Below are 25,375 nucleotides of genomic sequence, written 5' to 3'. Positions count from 1 at the left end.
TTCTCTTTATTAGGACATGATTGTATAATTTTTTAGGTACATATTATAGTTTGATACATGCATACAACACTTAATCAAATCAGGATAACTGGGATAGTTATCATCTCGAACATGTATCATTTCTTAGTGTAGTAGCATTCTAAATATTTTCTTTCAGCTATTTTGAAACATACAATAAGTTATTGTTAACTATAGCACACTAAGTGTCTACATAAATCCAAAGGATTTAAGAAAAGGAAAATAATTGAAGAAATATTAAAGTGTATAAAATGTCCAATTGTATAAAACTACTGTTTCAGGCAGAATCAAATTTGAAGTTCTCAGCATTAATTTAAATGAATTATTCATAGTTTGTATTGTTAAAATAGAATACAAACACTTTTCAATAAAAATGTTATGCCTGCCCTGGCAAGAATGTATTCACAACAAATTTATGATCCACAAAAAATAAGATAATGTAGGAGCAAATCTAGATAACCATTGGTATGGTAACAACCTTTTAAATATAACACTAAAGGCACAGTCCATGAAAGAAATAATTGATAAGCTAGACTTCATTAAAATTAAAAATTTCTTCTATAGAAATAAACACTGACAAAAGAATGAGAAGACAAACTACGGTCTGAGAAAAAATATTTGCAAAAGATATATCTGATAAAGGGCTGTTACCCAAAATATACAATGAACTTGATAAACACAACAAAAAGAAAACTGACAACCCAATTATAAAATGGGCAAAAGAGCTGAACAGACACTATCATTAAAGATACACAATTGACAAAATACATTTTCTGTTTTCATAGATATTAAACATCCTATGTCACTAGGGAATAGAAAATTAAAACTATAGCATCCACTATTTGGATAGTCAAAACACAAAATACTGACAACATCAAATGTTGGTGAGGATAGTGGAGCAATAAGAACTCTCATTCATTGCTAGTAGGAATGAAAAATTGTACAGCCACTGTAGAATACAGTTTGGCAGTTTCTTAGAAAACTAAACGTATGTTGACCATATGATCCAGCGATCATGTTCCTTGGTATTTACACAAAAGAGTTAAAAACGTATGTCCACAGAAAAATCTGCATGGGGATGTTTATAGCAGCTTTACTCATAATTGGCAAAACTTGGAAGTAAACAAGATGTCCTTTAGTAGTGAATGTAAAAACAAACTGCGGTACATTCAGAAAATAGAGTATTATTCAGCACTAAAAATAAATGAGCTATTGCACTATGAAAATACATAGAGAAAACTTCAATGCATATTACTAAATGAAAGAAGACAGTCTCAGAAGGTATATACTGTACGATTCCAACTATATGATGTTTGGTGAAAACGAAAGATGAAGAGGCAAAGCACAGATATTTAGGGCAATGAAACTATTTTGTATGACACTATAGTGGTGGATACATGTCATTATACATTTGTCAAAATCCTTAGAATATAAAACACAAAGAGTGACCCTATTACAAGCTATGGACTTTGGGTGATGATAATGTGTATTCAATGTAGATTCATTGACTGTAAATGTGCCACTCTGATACAGGATGTTAATAATGAGAGGGCTGTGTATGTGTGGGGGAGTGGGTATAGAGTGACTCTTTGTACTCTGCTCAATTTAGCTGTGAACCTAAAATTCTCTAAAAACAATCTTTGTTTTAGAAAAAACAGTGAGAAAGAGCAAAGAGGCCCTTAACTCAAGAGAAAACAAGCCAAACTGCTGGCATTTCTGATAACAGATGAGAGCATGATTTTGACAGCCTGTTGGAAATAGATATTTATTGTCGGGTGTTTCTACTTACTGACTGTATTATGAGTAACAGACTCACCTTTGAAAGGGGCCATGGTTTTAACCCACACAGCTGATAAACACACAATTGCCTTCAGACAGCCAGGTGGCTAGTTCAACGTCTTAGACTAAGCATGCTTTTCTTGTACCAGTCTGGCAAACATACTTAATCACTGGCATTTATTTTCTTGTAGACTACCTCGTATAAAGCAAACTTTGCATTGGCTCCCCCTGAAGAACTATCCCTCTGTTGCACATCTAAATAAGGTTTTGAAGTATGTTTTCAGTCAATTCATTGGAGATGTTTGTTTCAACAGCAATCAGTGCAAGTCAAGCTGTGTATTTAAGAACTGGATTTGAACTGTTTTATTCAGTACTTCATGAGTAGTAGGTACTTAATAAATATTTGCTGAAATAATGAGTGAATGCGCATTTTTCATTGTTAAAAGCTGAACTTAAAGAAAAGCGTTAATTTGGGGAGAGAGCTTTAAAGGAAAATAATGGTTCTGGAAGACAGAAAATCTGGGGTTCTATTCTCAGCTGAAAAGTATCTGGCTGTGTCATCACCAACTTAAAAATCTCTGTCTCTCAGGCTCTTGGTTTTCCCATCTGTATTACATTTTTTTTAAAGGAATATTTCTACTATTTTATAAAACTCAGTTCATATGCAAAGGAACTAAGGTAAGAAATAATGGAATAAGTAATATTAGTTACAAATAAAACCCTTTCAGTTTGGCTTGTGTACTATAATCTCTAAAACATGCTGAATGTCAAGCTCATAAACCAGAACATTTCTTTTCATTTGTAACACAGAGCTTTGCTAATTGAAGTCACAATGGAATTTTTAATAATAAAACATGCAGAAAATAACTTATCAATTCACACATTGAAGGAGTGACAGCAAATGCCAACTTGCCAATGGATCAATATCAATGATTAGAAAACATATCTTTATTCATTCACCTATTTTTAACTCATAACCCTTTTTCCTACATATATGTGTTTGGAGTATCCACATAGAGGCCTCTTGAAAACAACCACACCTATATTTTATTTTTTGAATAAGTGGAAGCACTTTGCAAAGTGCTTAATTAATGCAGATTTGGGTGTGTTGATGGTTTTTCTTTAGCTAATCATTATGATCTAGCACTACTGTTTCCACAGAAATTGGGAGAAAAGACAAAGAGATCTAATGGTAAAAAGACTTTGGAAGTCCAACAGAAAAAAAATAATTAAACAGTAACCTACTTAACTCACCTACGTCCTAATATTCTGATGCTTCTTTATATGTAAAAGGATCAGTGACTCTTCCTGGAAACAAGGGTAAATCCACATAGTTTTTCAACTATTGAAACAATTATGTATGTTTTGTGTTTTTTTTATATATATATATATATATATATATATATATATACACACACACACACACACACACATATAAAATATAGAAAGAGGGAGTGGGGTAAGAGAAAGTGTTGTGTTTCAGGTCACTTGAAAATTTGTATTTGGGTGGTAGAAAACACGATATGTGCCAAAGGCTGGCACATAATTGGAGTGTTCTGGACTCCTGAGAAGCTTGGCTTTAATATACTATACACATTTGACTTTATTTGCCTACTTTGACTTATTTGTGTTGAATAGATGTAAATAGAATGATAATGCAACACTTTTTTAGCATTTCAAAACTTCAAACTTACAAAAGAAAGCAGCTCTATTTGTCAAGTTATGGTTACTTTTAAAGCTTTAAGCAAAATATTTAACGTAGGGTTATAAAGGTGTAAAAGAGCAACTGTTTTTGCATACCACCTACAGAACTATAATAATAATATTGTTTTGGGAACACATTGTCAAAGATCAAAAGACATTTTCTGTAGTAGGTCTTTATCTTGAGAATTTTAGAAGTCAGATATATCCCTTTATTTACTTGCTTTAGTTAAGCAAAGCAGTTCAGTCCACTGAATGCCAGTTTTCTCTAGAATAGCAAATAAAGTTGTCCTGAAGGAATAAACATGCAAACAACACATTCAAAGGTCAACAAAACTTTGCATTTTCTTAAAACTCTTAAAAGGACAAAACTAGGTAAAAGGTAGAATGAAGCTGTAAACAAATACCTGGTTTTCAGATTAACTCTGTGCACACAGCGTTTAGCTTTGGCCTTAAGCAAATGTATTTAGTGGCAATTGTGACCTCCAGTATGTAATAGGTGGTACTCTCAATGTGTATTGGTAGCCACTTCTCTATGGGTCTCTAATGTTTCTGCACATCTTGTGAGCAGAGACAGTAACCTCCATTTGTTCTGGACCATCTCTCTGTTCCAGGATGCTTATATAGCAAAGTCTTAGAACATACAGAAAATGTCTCTCTCTTAAGCAAAAGGCTACTGTATTCACAGCCTTGTAAGATGGAAATTGTATCTCCACTTGGAACAAAGGAAATGACCACTTACTGTCCCCTATAATAAAGAGAATGGTTTTCTCTAGAGCAAAGAACAAACAGGCTCATACAACAAACCTGGTGTTCTTCAACTCACAGATCTTCTCGTATAACATACTCTATGGTGTGCACTAGTGTAACCTGCATTGCCCTGTGGAAACTGGGCTTACAAAACTAGCCCAAATGATGACACTGGCTACCGCTACTACTGTGAAGAATGAACTGCCCTTTGTCTTTGACCCAGGAGTCTTTTGCTTTCTATCACTACTGATGAAACTATGTGTGACAGGCTATTTTAAGAGCTTGCAAAGAGGATTAAAATCTCAGACCTTTCACAATTCTTGATATTATTCAGTCACTCACTGAAGTAAAGCTTGCTTAAGTGTTTCCCTTCCTGACTAGAGCTTGAAAGGTGAAAAGAGGACAGAGGAGCTCAGTTAAAAAACAATACTACCCCTTGTCAACGGAATCATCATTATAATACAGAGTTCCTTTCAGGCAATTAGCATGATAATTTTAACAGTAAAAAAGCATCTAGCCTATGGGTAATCCAGGTAGAGAGCATTTCTAATAAAACGAGTTGCTTTTAATATTTTCTCCCCTCCCCAGATTTATTTAAGTAAAACTGACAGAAAATTGTATATATTTAAAATGTACAACTTGATGTTTCGTATGGATTCTGAAATGATCATCACCATCAATTAACATATCCATTACCTCATGTATTTACCATTTATTTTCTTTCTGTATGCTTGTGTGGTGAGAACACTTAAGATCTACCCTATTAAGAAATTTCAAGTATACGGTAGTGTTAATGATAGCCTCCATACTGTATATTAGATATCCAGAACTTATTCATCTTGCATAACTGAAACTTTTTCAAACATCCTCGTGATTAGATTTTTGCCTAGGCCTCTTAAATGACCGTGAAAGCATTCTTGCTGAAACTCAAATATTTCTTAGATTCATTTTTCCCATCTATAAAAAATATGGGACTATTATGTGCACTTTGATCTTGTTAACCTAGGACTCTGATTTTTTCATTATTCTTCAATAGTTCTTGCACAATCACAAAAATAGGGATAGGATGGTGTCATTTAATAATGAGATATAATTTGTCAGAAAAAAATAAATTTTTCAAACATAATTTATGTTATCAGAAAAATTATGAGATTTATCAATAATATTCAGCCTTTTTGGTATATACAGAATAAACATATCAATGTATTAATTGGTATAATCCTTACTATTTAGTTAATTAATTCTTTAACTAATATTCTTTTAACTCCTCTCACCATGGACATATTTGCTCTCAGATGGTGGTCCACATTGCTTCCCGACCTCTGCAAAATACATTAACATTTTAAAGACCTTTCTTGAATATGCTGCCAGCAATCACATATTTCAGAAGGGATAGCAAATTTTTTTTCTGTCAGGAATTAATGCTCCTGAATCGGCTTGAAGGTTCACAGCCTCTAAGCAGTCCAAGTTTTGATGTTTTCTTTAATGTTTGTCTCTTTCCCTAGAGTTCTCTAGTGCCAGTTTTCAACAATCCACATCTATCACTCTTTTAATACCAAAAGTTAAAAAAGTCACATCCCACAAAGGAATTCTTTGAATTATACTGTACTATCATAAATAGCAACCCTCTTAGGAATTACTAAATCATGTACACTCTTTGCCCCTTTTACTCAGTAGCTACCCTCACAGATAAACATTTTGTTTTAGTAAGTCAGGGAACCATAAGTCAATTTAGATTTGCAGGGGTAGCTCTGCACTACAAAGTTGGACATAGTAGTGTCTAGTTAAATAGAGATAAAAACATTTTAAGGACTTTAACTGGTGCCACTAGGTATACTCAAAGAACACTCTTGTCTGTCCTCATAAGATCTTCCCTCAAGCCTGACTTTGATTATAATCATCAGCAAACAATGCAGCAGTATGATCAGCACTGTAGGTAAGAGAAAAGGTTGTAAGCTATGTTACTGACCCCAAAAGGATTTACCAGCAACCAATTAGATACATGTTAATACACTGAACTATTAATACATACATATTACATCATTATAAATATAGCCAGAGGTTAAACTGGGATTGAAAATTACAACCAAGCAAGTAGTGAGAAGAAAGGGTTAATGGAGAAATGAGAATAAGAAAAGGCCAAGAGTAGAAATGAAACAGGGACCCCAAATGGTAAAGAAAAAAGGAACACAGGGTTTGTAATAAGGTGATGTGAGTTTAAGTTCTAGTTCTGTCTTGATTGCAGACAAAGCTAAGGTTTTAAAGAAATAACCAACAACTCCCAAATCTCAATGATGTACAAAGTGAAATGATTTGAAACCCTTCACTTCTTATTCCACGACAATCTCCAATTGTCAGGATATTTTACTCATAATAGTTATTTAGGCCGTTTGGAATAATTAAGTAGCCCCCACCTTGACCAGATGCTGTTTGCAATGCTTCAGAAAAAAAGAGAGTTCTAGAAGATTTTACAATTGTGATCCAATGTGAATTATGATATAATTCAGCCCAGAAGCACTTCATGGCACTTCTGTTTCCAACTCATTGGCCAGAACTAGACACATGTCCTATCCAAGCACAAAAGTGCCAAGACATGTAAGCCTATGTTACTATCACATGAATGTGGGGAGAACAGGAAATACATTGCATACAGGCCATATTACTACAAACATACTCATTCTGTAACCTCGATTAAGTTATTGAGACTGTGTATTTCCAGATACTGCTGTCTGGCTTTCCAGCTGTGACATTAAGTAATTAGTAAATATCTGTGAACTCCAGTTTCCCCATTTACAAAAATAGCAATAAAATCACTTATGCCATGAGAATATTCACATAGTTAAGTAACCTAATATATGGAATATAGCTAACAGAGTACCTGCTCTACAGTCAGTGCCTGGCAACATGTTAAGTCAAGTTCATCATGGCTGCTCTGAGCACACTCATTCTAAAGACGGCTCAAAATTTGTGAGTGTCCAAGGAACTTTCTCACAAATGCACAAGACTGTCAATAGTTACTATACTGTGCTCACACACAGAGTTTGGGTCACAGACCTGCAATGAGGATGGTTAAGTATTGCTTCCCAATGAGTCTTCATTGGGAGGTTGGCCTAAATGAGGACTGCACAACCATCAGGAGAAGACATTCATTTCAGAAATGGACATGGGGATTCTATGGTTGTGCTTATGGAGGAACAAGAGAAACAAACTGAAAGAACATAAGATATTTCTCCTGAGGTCAATGTCATTTTGCTTTACTATCATCATTATCTTTATTTCTTTTCTGGCCTTTTCTTCCCTATGTCTGTCCTACCTTTGCTTTTACCTGCCTTTAATGATCTCATTAGTTCTGTCGTTTTCTCTTGTCCTTGGGAAAGTTACTTTACCTCTCTGGGTTTTAATAATGTCACGTGAATAAACAGGAATAATATTCCCTACATCCCAGGATTATTACATAAATTATAACAATTAATGTATATAAAACCACCTAGCATGATATGAGTATGCAATGTTTAAGTTAAAGTGGTAAATAAAATCCTCTTTTGGAATTTGGATTTGGTAATTGCATTTTACAAATCTAGAGAGTGAATGAATTCCAACATACGACATTCCATACATGCTTGTTGAGTAAACACATGGGATAAAACATATGATTGGCTTCCTCTCTTATCTGTGGATTATAAGTAAGACTTCTATAATTAGCATGATACATTGTTGTATCATTCATTTTTATTTCAAGATACAAATTTTCAATTACATTTATGTTTATAGTTGTAAATGATATGCCTGCATATGTTTATATTTGTATCTACAATATTTCAATGTAATCTGATAAACAGGTCTCATATTTTCCTTTTCGATTCCAAAATTGGATTCATTATATGGCTGCCACACAAGTATTTGGTAAAAATGAGCTCTCTTTCTATTCGTTTAGATTCAAAGTACTTACATTCTTCTAGGAAAAATGTAAAACATGATTTATCAGACCTGGAGATCTATTTTGTGTATTATTTATTTCATACTTTTCTAGTCTATAAGTAATATTTAACATTAGCAAAATCTAATCCAAATGGATTTTGCATTATTTGTCTTAAAAATATAAATATGTACATTTTTGCAATTTAAATAAATCATACAGGTTAAAAATAATGAATAGGAGAAAATTAATTTATATGATGCTATTAAAATAATTTATTTTAAAAATTTGAAGTATTCTGTTGACTTTATTCTGATAAATAAGAAATTTTACTTATTTTAATTAATAACTATATAAATAAAAAAATATATATGTATATATGATACACATGTTATCTTGTTTTCAGTCTTATTATAGCCATCTGATAAAGTCATTCATTCGCCATATATTTATTGAACCTATACCATGTGCCCAATACTATCCTTGTTCTGGAGCAAGATGAAAAGTAGTTCACATCCTAATGAAAGAAAACATCCAACAAACTAAAAAATAAGTAAAATATATGTCTTGACAAATGGCGTTGAGTTTTGTGGACGAAAACAAATCAAAGAAATTGATAGGGAATGTTTTTGGCTTTCCATTTTCAATCAGGGTTTGGTAAGGTCTCACCAATAAGGTGATGTATGAACCCAATGGGTTCATAATGGGAATCAGTGGGAAAAGGAAGGCCAGGAATTTCTGGGATCCTGGTCTTGACTGACACAAACAAAAATAAAAGCTCTAATACAATCCTCAAGGTGTCAGCGAAAAGAAGGTAATTCCTGAGGGCTGAATATGAGGGTTGACAATGAGTACAAAGTATCAGATGGGGTTTTTACAGGGACTTCTACAACCCAGGATTCCTAGTCATTCCTGTGAAACATCCACTTTCTCACACAAACAGACACACACACATTCACCAAATCTCATCTCTGTTCAAAGTTGTTTGAAAGTTAGGTATGAACAGGCATTCTCTGTCTCTGCTTTTAAAGCCAACAGTCACATATTATTTCTAACGATTTAGTGGTAAAGACATGTAGATACATAAAAGAGTAGAAGGTGACTTACATGATTTTTGGTAGGTATTACCACTTCTCAAACAAGTTTAACTCAGTGTGTTATTTCTTTAAAGCTTTACTAAATCTCAACACTTAAGTTTTTCTTTAGCATCCAAACTCAATAGAAAATAGTTTGTTTATAAATGTATATACTAACACATTAAAACCAGTGGTATGATATTTAGCAAGAGAATAATCAGAAAAGCATCATCATGCATTCTACCTGTCATTTTTCCGCCATTGACTTAATTAAACAGTGTCTTTTATGTTCATGGCACCAGAAATAAAAGGATGTGAAAGTAAAGCATAATTCCTCATTTCAAGACATATAACTTAGGGCAGACAAACAGCACAGAATAAATATTCAATGGGTACATAAAAATATGTACCAAATTGCTGTATTGATAATGTGTTCTGAGAACATTAGATTATTTATTTCTAAACTTCGGCTGGGGATAAAACTGATTATTAGTCCATGAGGTAGGAGAAAGCAATGATAATTGAAAAGTGGTAGGTCAAGGGCAATTCTCCAATTGCATGTGTCAAGACTAGAAACTTTAAAAACTTATTTATTTTCACATGTAACTGAATTTTTACAATGATTTTGACATTAAAGTATATTTTTACATTATACTTCCTTTTTTGTTGGCTATCAAATCTATCCTTCATTTTGTGCCAATTAATATATTTAATAAATGTGTGCATTTAGAAAATTCCTTCACCCTTCTATGACTTAATTTATTGCCTATAAAATGAAAATAGTTACTTCTTCATAAGATTGTTTTGAAGATTAAATCAGATAATACATTGAAGAGCTTAGCTTAATGTCTGGTACACAAAAGTCCCAGTAAAGATTGGCTATTTTATCAAAATATTTGATACTTACAAAATAATTTCAGCAAAAATATATGCAGCGTAAATGCATATATTAATTCCAAAGGAAAAAAAAAAATCTATTTGTTTATTTCAAAAGTCTTTCTTATAGACAAGTTGAATAAGAAATGTTACTGATATATAAAGTTTTCTCCCATAATTAGTATGTTATTTTTGATGTTTTTTCCTACTTTCTTAAAACTCAAAAATGTATTATAAAATGTTATGTGATTTAATAAAAAGTTTAGAATATTATTTTCAGTATCATGGACTGCTATTAAAATAAAACACTAGCTTAATTTATCATAAGTATTTAATGTTTATAATTTATTATATGCCTAAATATCAGTTTATTTTATACTTCAAAACATTTAACATAAAAAGTGGAGTATTTGTCCAACATTAGAAAACCCCATATTATGAAATTTTCTAATAATTTCTATGGAAACAAATCCTTTGCCAACCTATATATCTTCAGACGGTGTAGATAACTTTGTGTTTATCTTATAACAAAGCGAAACATAGGACATAACATTTATTTAGTTTAAAATCTTCTAAAATCACAATTAATATGGGAGTAATATAAATTATCTGGTAGATTGGGTTTTATATTTACTTCTTTATAAATTTATTAGTATTATTCTATGTAAATTCTAATAATTATGTTTTTAATGGTCCATCTCTATTCTTTGTTAAGAAGTAGATCTCGAAATTGTAAATTTCCAAATTTACTGCTATTTCATGTATTAAAATGTGCATTTTAAAAATCATATGGAAACTACTGAAAGTATATTCTCAAATAAGTGCACCTAAGTGAATAATAAACCAGAAAACGAATAGCTTAGTTTATAATTGGCAGGCACTACGAGCAGATGCAGAATATTGACTGTACCTTATGTCGCAATCTCATTAGAGGCTGATAGGATTTAAGGCCATATCCTCCTTCTTTTGTTGGCCTTCCTTCCGATTCCAGAAAAATGAATCCAAGAACCAAGACAACTGAGCAGCACTTAAACATCCTTACTGCTTTTCACCTGTCAAAATTAAAATTGCAAGGAATCAGAGAAAATGAATTATATATTGAAAAACATGTATCATGAAATATTTAATATCACATATAAATCTCCATTAACCTAATGAAAACTTGCTGGTAGTTGCCAAGGGAAATGAAAAGTAAGTATCTCCAAATACAGATTATTCCTTTGATCATAACAAATACTTTTTTTATTCAGACAAAATATGAAATAAGAAGAAATATAGGGACTGATAAAAATGTGGTAAGAAAAGAGTTAATAAAAAAAGGTTGAAAGAAAAGGGGAAATAGAGAAAATATTGCATTATACTTAATTTTCTAATTATCTGTACAGAATACAATTATTAATATATAAATATTGAACTTTTATTTGAGTATGTTTGATGAACAAATATTAATAGACATAGTTATTATAATTCACTGGTAAATATTGATGAGAAGTTAATAAGATAGTCTATGATAGGCAGTACTTAATAAATTAACTGAGGACAACAGAAGCTATGCAGGTGGATTATATTTAGTTACTAATGTACTTTTTCAGTATTTAAAAAGGCATTTCCTAGAAAATTGCTTTACAAGTGCTTTAAACTAAAAGCGTTATGTCTACTTCAGCCTTTCTACGTTTTTGTATATAAATAAGTTGTAAAATGGCATAAACTTATTATTGTATAAATACTAAGTCCTTTCTAAACATACAAATCTAAACTTTGAGTTCACGTATTTCCTGCTTTATCACTTTCGCCAACACACCTCCTTCCTTACTGTGACAGAGAGGAGTTTTTCTTCTGTCAAAGTCAATCTGTTATGTCTGACTCCTTGAGAAACGTAATCAATTGATTAACATTGCTCTATGCTGTATTTCGGGTTTGTTTTAGAGACAGGGTCTTACTTTGCTTCAAAGGCTTGAGTGCAATGGCACCATAAATGACCCTCCTATCTCAGCCTCCCCAGTAGGTAGAATGGCAAGTGTGTACCATCAGACCCAGTTAATGTTTTATTTTTACTTTTCAGAGACAGGGTCTCACTATCTTGTCCAGGCTAGTCTTGAACTCCTGGTGTGTCAAGTGCTTCTCCTGCCGTGGCCTCCCAAAGCACTGAGGTGACAGGCATGAGCCACTGAGTCTGGTTCTTGACTGAATTTTCAACTCCCTTTCTCAATTATTTTCTTCCATCTTTAGACAGATGTAAATGGCCTATGTTTTAAAGTAATTTCTCTCTTCTACTTTTTGAATTTCTGGAATAGTTATATACATCCTTCCATCCATTTTTTTACCCTAGTCCACTCAGTTATGCTTCTGACCTCATCAGGCCATTAAACTGACTTTTAGCTTTCTCAAAGCTAACCAGCACAATCACACACACACACACACACACACAAACACACACCAGTGGGCATTCCTAATGCACTCTTACAAGACATATGCTGGCCATTCCTTTTTTTTTTTTTTTTTTTGGAAGAAATTGTCACTTTCTTTGGTATTTATAACATTTCTCTCTTCTGTTTCTGTAGATTTTGTGAAAATTCCTCAGTACTTTAGTAGGTTCAGCCTACTGCTTTATTTTGCCATTAAATATTGTGGATTATCAAATCTCATTGCTAGCCACCTATATTCCTGTTTCATTCATTCAGCCCAGGTTATCTTAACATCATCTCTGGTCTTAATTATATTTATATTGCTTCACATTCAACCTCTAGAATGGTATAGCTTGCTTACTCAACAGTTCCACCTTCATGTTTCAAAAACAGCCCTTCATAGTACGCACACCCTCCCGTAACACCACACTTTCCCAAATTTTCATTCATCTGTGTACTTAAATCAGAAACCAAGGAAACCTCTTTGATATCTCTTGTTTACCCTCTAAACTCGTCACTAAATTCTTTTATATCTACCTTCTAAATATATTCCTAAACTTTGCTTCCTCTCCATATTGACTGTCCTCACTCTACTGCAAGCTGTCAAGACACTTCTCACCTAAACTGCCCTAACCACATCCTTGTTAGTCTTCCAAATTTCTATATATGCATCTTAAGTCCACTTTCCACACGAGAGCCTGAGTGATCATGTTAATTGTACTCAATAATAACTTTAGCATATTTTCATGTACTTTTAAGATAAAAACCAAAATCCCTGACCTAGCTGACAAGTTCCCAGTGTCGGGGCTCTATGTTTTTCTCTCTCCCTCTAGATATCCTCTCCTGTGACACTAAACTTCATTCAGTTTTTTTAACTTATTTTGCCTGTCTCTGTTATAAGGCTTTGGTAAGGTATTTTCTCCACTGGAAATAATGCCCTTTCCCCCTGCCCCATTTATCACCAAAAAACTTTCACACATCAGACATCTCTCTCAAGAATCTCTTCCTTGAGTGACTTGTTCTAGTTACTTATTCCCATAGATCAATCTTCCTTCATTTCAGGGATGTAATTATAAATCATAACCATGATTATTTGAAAAATGTTGGTCTTCTCCATTAGATTATATATCTTTTTTTTTCTCCAAACTTTGTTAATGCAGGAAATAGTTTGCTTTTATTTTTGTTTTCTTCAGCATTATATCTCCTGGGCCTAGGAAACAGCCTGGCACCTACTGAACAATAAACGAATGCATAAATGTTCTGCACTCAAGGATAAAATAAAGATCACGTTTCCTTACATTCTGATAATGTTTAATGCAATTCCTATTTCCAATGATGCCACAAAGCTTCTGAAAACTAACCTGAGCAAACTAAATATTTTCATTTGCAACCTGTCCTCCCCCCCTTTTTTTTGTCATTTTGATGTATAGCCTAATCCTTTTCTCAGAGGTGAATATTTGTTTATAAGACATCTGGATGGAAGATATTAAATCCAAGATAGAGCCAAGAATAAAGCAAAAAGGACCAGCTCAAGTTAGGAGATATTTTCCACAAGGTTCTGAATACATCTGCTGCTTCTGTTGTCCACCAGGAGAGTCAAGAAAGGGGCATGAAAACAACTTCCTTCCATGCGGACTCTGCGTACAAGTGAGGTTAGAAATCTCTTTAAAGTGCTCACTTAAGATTTCTCTTTCTCTGCCCTCCCTCTCATTTTCTCTTTCTCTTCTTCCCTCTCATCTTTCTTTTTGTGTGTGGACACAGACACACACACAGACGTGCACACACACACACACATATTCTATATGACTACAAATATTTCACGCATTATAAAATATAGAGCAAATTAACAATGAATTTTAATAGGTTACTAAAAATCTTATAAAGCTTCTATTAGATTCCATGCATTCAGACTTAGATCAACATTATCCTGAAATATTTTATCTGCCCAAAGGCAATCAGCTAGAAATATCTGCCTTACATTTCACTAAAAGTCAATAAAAATAAGTCAGTATGTGAATCTTCAAGGCCGTATATGCAACCTATTTGTGCTATTTTCATCTACATTTCTTATATGATTAACCATAATTAATTGTTTTCATTGATAATCCTGATGTCCAAGTCCCAAATCTCTCAGTAATACAAAGTTACACAAAAATAAATATACATATATGCTTTGCCTCAGCAAAATTTATCACACCGCTGGATTGATTTACTGATATCACAAATAAAACTAAACAGAACTAATACTAAAAGTCAGATAGTCAGAAGTCAGTTTTCCTTAGGAAAACTCTGATTTCTATTACACATAGGCATTTGAGCTCAGTCGTATAGAGGTAACAGCCAAAAAAGACCAGAGAAAGAACAAAACCTAGTTTCTGTGCTCATCTTTTGTAAACAACGACCTTGTAATTTTTTTCTTCTTTGAAATATCACTAAGAAAACCAATTGAATCCAATTATATAGTTATCAAACAGTAACCAAAATAAAAAGAATGGCTCTTCTCGATGTATGCTCAGAGAATCATGATCATCTTTTTATTTCTCTTTAGATACAGAATCCAAAGATATCATTATTATATCTTTAAAAGTTCACTCATCCACAGAAAGTGTTCTGGAAATTGTTTGTAAATCAGCAGTAATCAATCCCATGATAAACAGTGTCGTAATCTCACTTTTTCAGTATAGTAACCTCTGACAACCTGTTAGGTTTTCAGAATTAATTGGCAGTTTGTTGACAGCTCACTGAGAACACTGAAAAGCACGTGACTAAAACAAACCAGCTGGAACAGATGGTGCAATAATGATCCTGTGACTTTTCCTTGTAACCCCCATGTTCACAGGAAAGCATCAGAAAACAACCTCATTATTAACTTGAAGAAAACAAAATGCATGCGTATCTAAAAAATATCTGCCTAACTTCAGATCTAACAAAGTGAGACTTTAAAATGGTGAGGGGGTGGGCAGAGATCTCTCGTCTTCAAAATATAATATGTTTCTTTGAATCAAGCCATTTGTATTTTCTCCGCCTGGCAAATCATGCCATGCTGCTTGCAGGGGGGTAGGATTTAGACTAATTATGTTATTTAGTAGATTCAAATTTGAGGGATTTTGATTTGTTTACCTATTCTCCAGAATGTCACTTCTAATCACTTGGAAAACTAAGACCATCGAAGCTTTGCCTTAAGAATAAAATGCAGCATTTGAGATGGAGTAGAAAACTGTCGTAGCATGCCTTTGAATGAAAAGAGTGTCAAGATGAAGCAAAATCTCCAACATTATCAATCGTTGCAGAGAGGTTAAGTATCCTCACCTGCCTCTCCCTCTGTTGCGAGTGGGCCATCTTGGGTTCTTGACTTCATGGCACAAAAGACTTTGAGAGCAAGTTCAAAGTAAGAGTATGCAAAGAAGTTTATCGCAAAGCAGCAGTGCACTGTGAGATGCAGAGCAGGCTGCTCAAAGGGTGAGGCTGCATCTAGTGCCTTAGAAGGAATTTCTTGTATGGGGGCTGTACGTGAATATTCATAAAATACTGGTGAGGCAACGTGTGCAAAGGCTGACCTCTAATTGGCCCATGCGCTCAGTATCTACATGCTCTTCGCATGTACCATTAGCATATAAAATCTCCACGTAGGTGTGGGCTTTTTACTACTAAAATGAGGAAAGGGTTACTATAAGTTAAATCTTGAGCTTAGCTGTGCATGCAAGACCTCAGAGAAGTCCCTGCCCCCTGCCACCCAACTCCCACCCCCAGGCGGGAATTTGTAACTAATAGCTTCTTGGGCTTTTGGTGCTAATTGGCTGGAGATTGGGGGTGGAGGTGGGGGAGGTGCTACGTCAGAAATAAGGGACTTTCGTTCTCTTTTCCAGGTAGTACTAGATATCAGGAACTTGTAGCCATCTGGTGGTCTGCTGCTATCCTGTAGGACCAGTTGCTTGTAAGAGTTAGGGGCTGATGCAGGAAAGTGCAAGGGAAGAGGGCCCGCGGGGCTTCACACAAGGGAGACATCAGTACGGCAGGCCTCGCAGCCTTACTTACCCTGCCCCAACTCCGTAATGGAAAACTCCTCACCCCGTCCTAGAAAACTCCTGTGGGTCTTTCCAGAGGTAACTCCAACCCAATTCTTTGTGAGACCTTCCTTAACATTACCCAGGCTTTCTGTTCTCTGCTGCAATTCTTCTGTATCTCCCTTATGACTGCACCTTGCACCGTGGCTATTGCTTTTAGGAAGGCTATCATTCTTACAAAGATGTAGAAGAAAGTAGTTTAGATGTACTAAACTAGTACCCACAGTCTAGCAAGTTTCTTACATTCCACAGACTTCTAGCTCTATTATGTAGCAGAAAAGAGCTATAAATGCTCACTAGTGCCTTTTTTCTTTTCTGGTATCCTAGAATTCTATGAGACAGGAAAACTGACTTCTAACTTGCCTTGGGTCTTACTGTGCAACCTAAGTAAAACCGATTAGCCTCGGTGGGTCCTATCTGTAAGAGGGAATTTACAAGCCAATATAGTGTAGCACCTGTACTGGATTATTCCATCTGATTAGGTTTATCAAGCTGGAGAAGAGAAAGGAGGAAGAACAGGTTTGAGAGAGCAAATGGCATTTTCCTTTTGGAGGTGCCTTTTGTTAGACCAAATGGAGATATTAACTAAGCATTGGGATATAGGAACCTGCAGTTTAGCAAAGAGATATGGGCTAGAGATACCTGTTTGGGGTTCTTAGCATTTATAAATCACCCAGTCTAGGTGTGAGATAGGAGGAGGATGTGATTAGAGAGGAGAAGAGGTTCAAAGACTATGCCGTCAGGCAAGTTTAGTTAAAACGCGGTATGTATTTCTATAAAATAAGAATAGTGAAATGGTAAATTTAGAAAAATAATAGATGAAAAATTTTATTCAAATGGAATGACTGGAAGCCATAGCTCTCCTCATCATCTGAATTGCTACATGGCTATTGGCTTACTTGTTTATTCTCTGTATCCAACCACAAAATTAACTCAGTAAAGACAGAACTATGTTAATCATTTCTGTAAATTAAAGTGGTACTTGGCCCACAGTATAATCTCAATAAATATTTTTGGGTAAATAAAATAATGAATAAATTAATGATAAAAATTAATTTGAAATAGTAGGTATACATTAAGTGATTTTTATTATTCTTTATGTAATTGAAAATGTTTGAATTGACTGAAGTGAGTCGAAAAATTAAGTTGCAATTATCACAGAAAGCTTTTTCTTTTACACTTCGATCAAAACTAGTCTTTAAATGGGAAGTTCTTTTGGAAAACCTCCCTTGTCGGGACAGAAAAACTTTTTATTCCTTATCTTAACCGGAATTGGAAGGACCAGAGTGGCTTCCCTAACATCTATCAGGCAAGTCTGTTTGTTGTAGCAGTTATTTTCATCTATTGAGACACTTTAACTTCACACCTACTACTGTGAACTCTGTGGTTGAATTCTAATTTAATATTTTTCTTAGGAAAAAGCATTCTCCAAAGAGTCTAGTTTTTTTTTTTTTTTTTGAGACGGAGTCTCACTCTGTTGCCCAGGCTGGAGTGCAGTGGTGCAATCTCCACTCACTACAAGCTCAGCCTGCCGTGTTCACGTCATTCTCCTGCCTCAGCCTCCAGAGTAGCTGGGACTACAGGCGCCCGCCATCATACCTGGCTACTTTTTTGTATTTTTAGTAGAGACGGGGTTGGCCAGGATGGTCTTTATCTCCTGACCTCATGATCTGCCTGCCTAGGCCTCCCAAAGTGCATGAGAAAAGTCCAGTTTTATAAGAGTAATGGATTCCCTCTTTCAGAGAAGTGGATTTTCTCCATTCAGCAGCACATTCTCCTCATCAGAGCAATGGATGTGCCACATCATTGTACCAGGTGCAAATACTTTTTTCTAACCAGCATGATTTACAACAAAAACAAGGAATTACTCCCTTTCATGTTGTATATCCATAAGGAAGAGCAAGAAAGGAAAAACAGATCCTATATATCCTATTAGATATAGTAGGATGGTACCAGATGGTATTTAATTCTCCAAAAATATCTTCAATAAGTATTATTGCCTATATATGACTACCATAAAGAAAAATAAAAGCTTATAGAGATATGAAATGTCCAATTTTAAAAAGTTAGTAGCAAGGCTGACTATAATAAAATCTGATTCATTCTGGTTATTTAATACTACTTTTAAGTCACACATACAAGGTGAGAGAAACTCCTGAGGCCAGAAGTTCAAGTTAAAGACCAGCCTGGACAATATAGCAAGACCCCCTCTCTAAAAAATACATTAAAATTAGCCAGACATGTAGGTGTGCACCTATAGTCCTAGCTACTCTACTTGGGAGACTTAGGTGGGTAGATTGCTTGAGCCCAGAAGTTTGAGGCTGCAGTGAGCCATGATCATACCATTGCACTCCAGCCTGGGCAACAGAGTGAGATCCTCTCTCTCTTAAAAAAAAAAAAAAAAAAAAAAAAAAAAGGAAAAAAAGGTGCACACAATGATGCAGTTAAAAAGATACTTCCTGTACAAGAACTATCTACACAGGAAAAAACAACTAATTATTCATACCAAATACTTCTGGAAGAGGGAACATTTCACTTACATTTGCTTTAGATCAAGGTAAGTAAAGACACAAGATAAACAAATGCTGTGATGATGAATGCAAATAGCTATGTGACTGCTATGTCCAGATTGTATGTGAAAGGCCTTCCAAATCTATATGAAAACACAGGCAAACATGGTAATTTTTTCAGTTCTTTTTTACAGAGGACTTTTTGCTTTAAATTAGGACAATAATTGTACCTGGGTACATTTTTAATGTATAGGCATAATATTAATATCAATGTAGAATGATTAGATCAGGGTGAGTTGCATATCCATCACCTTAAACATTCATTTCCTTGTGTTGAGAATATTCAATAACTTCCTTCTAGCTGTTTGAAACTATGTAATATATTACTGTTAACTGTAATCATCTTACAGTGCTATAGTACACTAGAACTTATTCCTCCCACCTGGCTCTAATTTTATGTCCTTTACCAAATCACTCCCTGTCCCGGCTTATCCCTACCCTTCCCAGGCTCTAGTATCCTCCGTCTTTAGTTTTAAATTATTTGTCTTCTTGGTCCATACTGTGAAAATATCCAACATTTTTCAATGCAGTGCTCTATGTTGAAAGATTACAACATACTCAGTATACTTTTTTTCTTAGTATGTGGGATAAGAATAGAATTTTAAATGATAAATAAAAAGAATTATGACCGTTAATTTAATTTTACCCTTTCAAAAAAGGAGAAACTTTTTTTCAGTTGCATCTCAGTCATTAATTTGGAGGAAAAAACTTTCCAAATTGTAATCAATTATACCTTTCAATCACCAGCTTAATTTGAGGCTAAATGTAGATAAAATAATTACATTGCTATTTTAGAAATACTGAGATGTAAAATGTATAGGAATTTGAGCTTGCATTAGGCGACAGTATCACTGTTAGTTCCATTCTTTTTGTTTCAAAAAGAAATTTTGTTTATTTGTTTTGTTTTGAGACAGAGTCTTGCTCTGTCACCCAGGCTGGAGTGCAGTGGTGCGATCTTGGCTCACTGCAAGCTCCACCTCTTGGGTTCACGCCATTCTCCTGCCTCGGCCTCCTGAGTAGCTGCGACTACAGGCACCCGCCACCACACCCGGCTAATTTTTTTGTATTTTTAGTAAAGACGGGATCTCATCGTGTTAGCCAGGATGGTCTCGAACTCCTGGCCTCGTGATCTGCCCTCCTCAGCCTCCCAAAGTGCTGGGATTACAGGCGTGAGCCACCATGCCCGGCCAAAAGGAAATGTTTATACTCTGCTTTAAACAAATGGTACTTACGGAAGCTCCACATTATTAGAAGCATGTTATGTGGTAAATATTGGTTGTCCAAAACCATCCACACCTTGAAAAACTATTTTGTAGTTATATTAACTCCTCTGGTACACAAAACCACATTTTAAAGCAAAATGTTTAAGAACAACATAATACAACATAGAACACAAGAGAACCAAACTGAAAACCATACTAGAGACCTAGTCCAACCCCTTCTTTTAATATTTGAAGTAAATGAGAACCAGTGCAATTAATTTGAAATAATAGGTATACATTAAGTGATTTTTGTTATTCTTTATATAATAGAAAATATTTGAATTGACTGTGAAGTGAAATTAAGTTGTAGTTATCACAAAAAGTGAGGTTAACAGTATGCTTATGATAAAATGTGGGTCTAGAATACAGCTGTCTCTTATTCCTAGCATAGTATTTTTAAAAATACTACGGCATACCCAACAGTAACCTCTTCACTATGGAAAGAAAGAACACACACGTACAAGTGCTTAGTGTCTAAGAAATTTTTTAACAGCTATGTCTCTGTGAAGAATAGTAAAATTCTTTTTTTTACTCACTCGAATTTCTAAAGTCAACTGAAAGGACATCATAGTAACCATCTTTATAGAATCATTTATTTGAGTACAAGTTTTGGAGTTTTTGGTTCATACATTTGATTTCTCACAATGATGTTCACTGAGAGTATGGTTATATATAGTTATGGTTCTAGTTATATATAGAGATGGTTACAGTTACAGTTATATATGAATACATAAATTTGAATTTGTATATAAATATACATTTAGTTATTGATATATAGATATATAAACATATAGATGTTTTTAATTATAGCTATACAGAGATGGTTATATATAGTATAGCATATATACTTTAAAGCATTTTTCACAACTTTGAAACAGAGTAAACCTTTAATAAAACTTAGCCAAGGAAATTTATTTTTTCTTTTTTCTTTTTTTTTTTTTTGAGACAGAGTCTTGCTGTGTCGCCCAGGCTGGAGTGCAGTGGCCGGATCTCAGCTCACTGCAAGCTCCGCCTCCCGGGTTCACGCCATTCTCCTGCCTCAGCCTCCCGAGTAGCTGGGACTATAGGCGCAGGCCACCTCGCCCAGCTAGTTATTTTGTATTTTTTAGTAGAGACGGTGATTCACCGTGTTAGCCAGGATGGTCTCGATCTCCTGACCTCGTGATCTGCCCGTCTCGGCCTCCCAAAGTGCTGGGATTACAGGCTTGAGCCACCGTGCCCGGCAGGAAATTTCTTTAAGTTGCATAATAATACAGTAGGCTGGGACTTCAAATCTTATATACTAATGTCCCAAATTTAGGTCCAAAAAAGCAATACAACATACAGTGACTCATTTTTTACCTCTCAAAACAGGTCCCTGGATTTCATTGTAATATATTCATGATTCAATAGTGAAAAGGTATATTATATATTGCCTCAATTGAAATTAATTGTACATGTCCATTTTCAAAACTAAAAAATAATAATATTGTCTACACAAAGAATAGACTATCAGTCTCCCACCTTGCTGAAAGCTGAGGTCTGTATCATGGTGTAAAATGACTGGTTAAAATGATGTCCTAAGAGGCCAAAATAATGTGATCTATCTCAGTGTGCTGCACCTAGCTCTTCTCCACTGTGTATCAGCTTTGTTTATATATGACAGTATCTAAAAAAAATAGTGACTTCAATATTGACCCTGGAACAAGACTGGTGTGAACTGCACGGTTCCATTTATACACAAATTTCCTTCCACCTCTGCTACCCTTGAGAAAGCAAAACAAACCTCTCTTCTCCTTCCTCCTCAGCCTACTCAACATGAAGATGATAAGGATGAAGACCTTTATAATGATCCTCTTCCACTTAATGAATAGTAAATATGTTTTTCTTCCTTATGGTTTTCTTAATAACATTTCTTTTCTCCAGCTTACTTTACTCTAAGAATATAGCATATAATAATGTAACATACAAAGTACATGCTAATTGACTGTTTATGGTATAGGTAAGGCTTCTGGTCAGTAGCACATTATTAGTAGTTAAGTTTGGGGGAGTCAAAAGTTATATTTGAATTTTAGACTGTTTACAGGGTTGGCACCCTACCCCCTGTGTCATTCAAGGGCTAACTCTATTTCTCAAAACTGTACCAGTTCAGAAAAAGTACTTTTACTACTCAGCAGCGACATATTATAGTAGAAAGAACAATAGGTTGAAAGTCAAAAGACATGATTCTACTTGTGGCTGGGCTCATAAACTGATTTTCTTAACACTTGCATTAACATTCTCTACCCACTTGCTCCCTGCTTCTACCACTAACTAATCCACCTGAATTCTTTGGAGGTCACTGCTGTACTTGATCTTTCCTCCCTTTAGCTTCAAACACAAACAATATTCTCCTGATTTCATTTCATTTTGTAGTCATGGTTTTGTAGTTTCTTTTTCCACTTTCCTTTACTCACCTTCCCTCTTAAAACTACAGTTTTCTTATGTTAAATTTCTGAAAACAGAAATAATCAGACTGATAATGTTTAATTTTTTTATATTATTTTCAATACTATCTTCAATAAAAATTTAAGGAACAGCATTTATATGTCATAGTAATACAAGCTGAAAGTTAAGAAAACATATTTTATTACTTCTCAAAGTAGGTAGCAACTGGATGTTATCATGCAAACTAAAACTACCCGATCACATGGATCCTAGCTTTACTTTTTCTCCTAAACACTCTTTATGTACTTTATTGCACATTTCGTATGTGTAAGCCATGAAAGGCCTATTGCCTTACTTTGTATGTAAGCTACACCTAAGTTTGCATAGTGTAATGTGGAAAAATGATGTTTTAAAAGTTTGAAAGTAATAATACATGATATGACCTTGAAGATCTTTCCCTGGTTCAAGAGAAGGGAAAATTATTATAGGCTCTGTCTTCTGAACTCATTGCCTTCTACCTTGATGAGCACTTAAAATGTAAATTAAGGAAGAATACAACTCTTAGGACTGACTTTGCTTAAAATCCCAAAGGTACTATGTTACACATTTTATTTGCTATTAAAAAAAAATCATTGCAATTTTGTCAATGTCAGACAGATTTTTAAATTCAACCTGTTCCATACCAAGGTCTCCAGCAGCCCGTGTTCTTTAAATCTGGAACTACATTTATTGTACAAGAAAAAAAAATCTGTCACTGTTTAACAATGAAGTGCTGCACAAGGAACAACTTAATTTCCTCTGTATTTAAAACTGAAATGCCGTGGGGAAAACTTGCCCATTCATTGGGGTCAGCTAAGTTTCAGAGGAATTCTAGTTCATTCCCAGAATACTATGGAGAGTCTGAGAATAGTCCACAGTTAGTAGAAGTAATTGAGGCCCAAGATATTTTCCGGAGAGATCCCGGAAGGAGAGATATGACCACCCTAGTGTGCAGGGGAAAGAGGGAAGATAGGTTAATGCTTACTTGCTCCATAAAGATTCTCACAAAGTTTCTCAGAATCAAAATCTCCATGTTTTCTTAGAACATATAGAAAGTGGAGAGTAAACTATGCTTTTGGATGAACGTTAGCTCAGTCAACTGAAGACCTGAGCACATTCCTAGTGGTTTAAACCAAAGCAGACAGGAAGAGCTGAAACCCTGCAAGAAAACTCTAAAGCTATTGGAACTATTTCATCTGGTTATGTGGCCAATCATAGCCAGTGGTCAGAACCCAAGTCATGAGCAAATAACATAACAGATATTGAGTTTGTTTTCAGCAAGAGACATATAACTTACATTTTACTTTAGACCAGTGTCTCAAGTTTGAAAAAGAGGCAACAAGTAAAATATTTTTTTTAACTAAATTGTATCAGATTTTGAAAGAAGAAAAAAACTGAAGAAAGGTGAAAATAAAGCAGTAACATAGTGTTTTATAACAATAAAAAGTGCTTATTGGATATATAATGTGTACCAGTCATAGTTACACCATGAGCTTTCAAATTCTTGATAATCTGTCAACACAAAATACCGTAATTTAGGTAGAGTACTCAGATGAGTTTAGAAAATATATCTATAACAACACTTAAAATTGTGTCTTTTGAAATAAATGCTTTTAACAGATAATAAAGACAAGGCATTGGTACTAGTATGATATCTGAGAATCTTACACAAGTGAACTTTTGAAATGACACCTCTAATTAAATTTAGAGATAGCTATTACATTGAATTTAACCAACATAGAATTAGAATTTATATGCAACTCCATCAAGATGCTGTTTCTAGACTGATGGTAGGTATAAAAAATTTAGTAGCATCATCCAACCCATTTATGGCCTGCTTCAGAACCGCTGTAATTCTGTAAAGTCCACAGTAACCCTGACCACCAATAATTTTTAGCAGCTTTCTTTCTCCATTCTCTCCTCTTCTCTAGGTAATGAATATAAAATTTCCAATATAACTGGTTGGGCCCAGACTGAGAGCGAAGTGTACCTCCCTTCCTCTATTCAAGGACTAGAACCAGAAAGCATAATGACTTCTTCTGGGTGGAGGCTGAGAGAAATGTCTCTTTAATGAGATAATCTATTGCAAAATGAGCCTTTGAACAGTCAGAGAGCAGTCAAAATAATACTGAGCGCTGGCTGGAGAATCTATGAAAACATACTCAAAAGCTTCTTTTATTTCACTTTTTTTTTTTTTTTTTTTTTTTTGAGACGGAGTCTCGCTCTGTCACCCAGGCTGGAGTGCAATGTCGGGATCTCGGCTCACTGCAAGCTCCGCCTCCCGGGTTCACGCCATTCTCCTGCCTCAGCCTCCAGTAGCTCGTACTACAGGCGCCCGCCACTTCACCCGGCTAATTTTTCTGTATTTTTAGTAGAGACTGGGTTTCACTGTGTTAGCCAGGATGGTCTCGATCTCCTGACCTCGTGATTCGCCCGCCTCAGCCTCCCAGAGTACGAGGATTACAGGCGTGAACCACCGTGCCCGACCTTCACTACTTTTCTTTAAAAAGCAA

At 34.7% G+C, this 25,375-nt stretch overlaps 1 protein-coding gene across 4 annotated transcripts in view; it reads right to left on the bottom strand.

The window, feature by feature from the left end:
- Positions 1 to 25,375, bottom strand: part of FSTL5 (follistatin like 5) — a 795,441-nt gene that overhangs the window by 731,676 nt on the left and 38,390 nt on the right. For all 4 annotated transcript variants that reach the window (XM_021938126.2, XM_021938127.2, XM_021938124.2 and 1 more), the window contains exon 2: positions 11,027 to 11,168. In XM_021938126.2, the coding sequence (XP_021793818.2) occupies positions 11,027 to 11,152 (126 nt within the window). In that variant the 5' untranslated portion in view covers positions 11,153 to 11,168. The remainder of the gene's footprint in view (positions 1 to 11,026; positions 11,169 to 25,375) is intronic.

This window comes from Papio anubis, chromosome 3, assembly GCF_008728515.1.
Source record: "Papio anubis isolate 15944 chromosome 3, Panubis1.0, whole genome shotgun sequence".
In the NCBI taxonomy this organism is placed as follows: Eukaryota; Metazoa; Chordata; class Mammalia; order Primates; family Cercopithecidae; genus Papio; species Papio anubis.
This window is presented reverse-complemented; position numbering and strand designations above follow the sequence as displayed.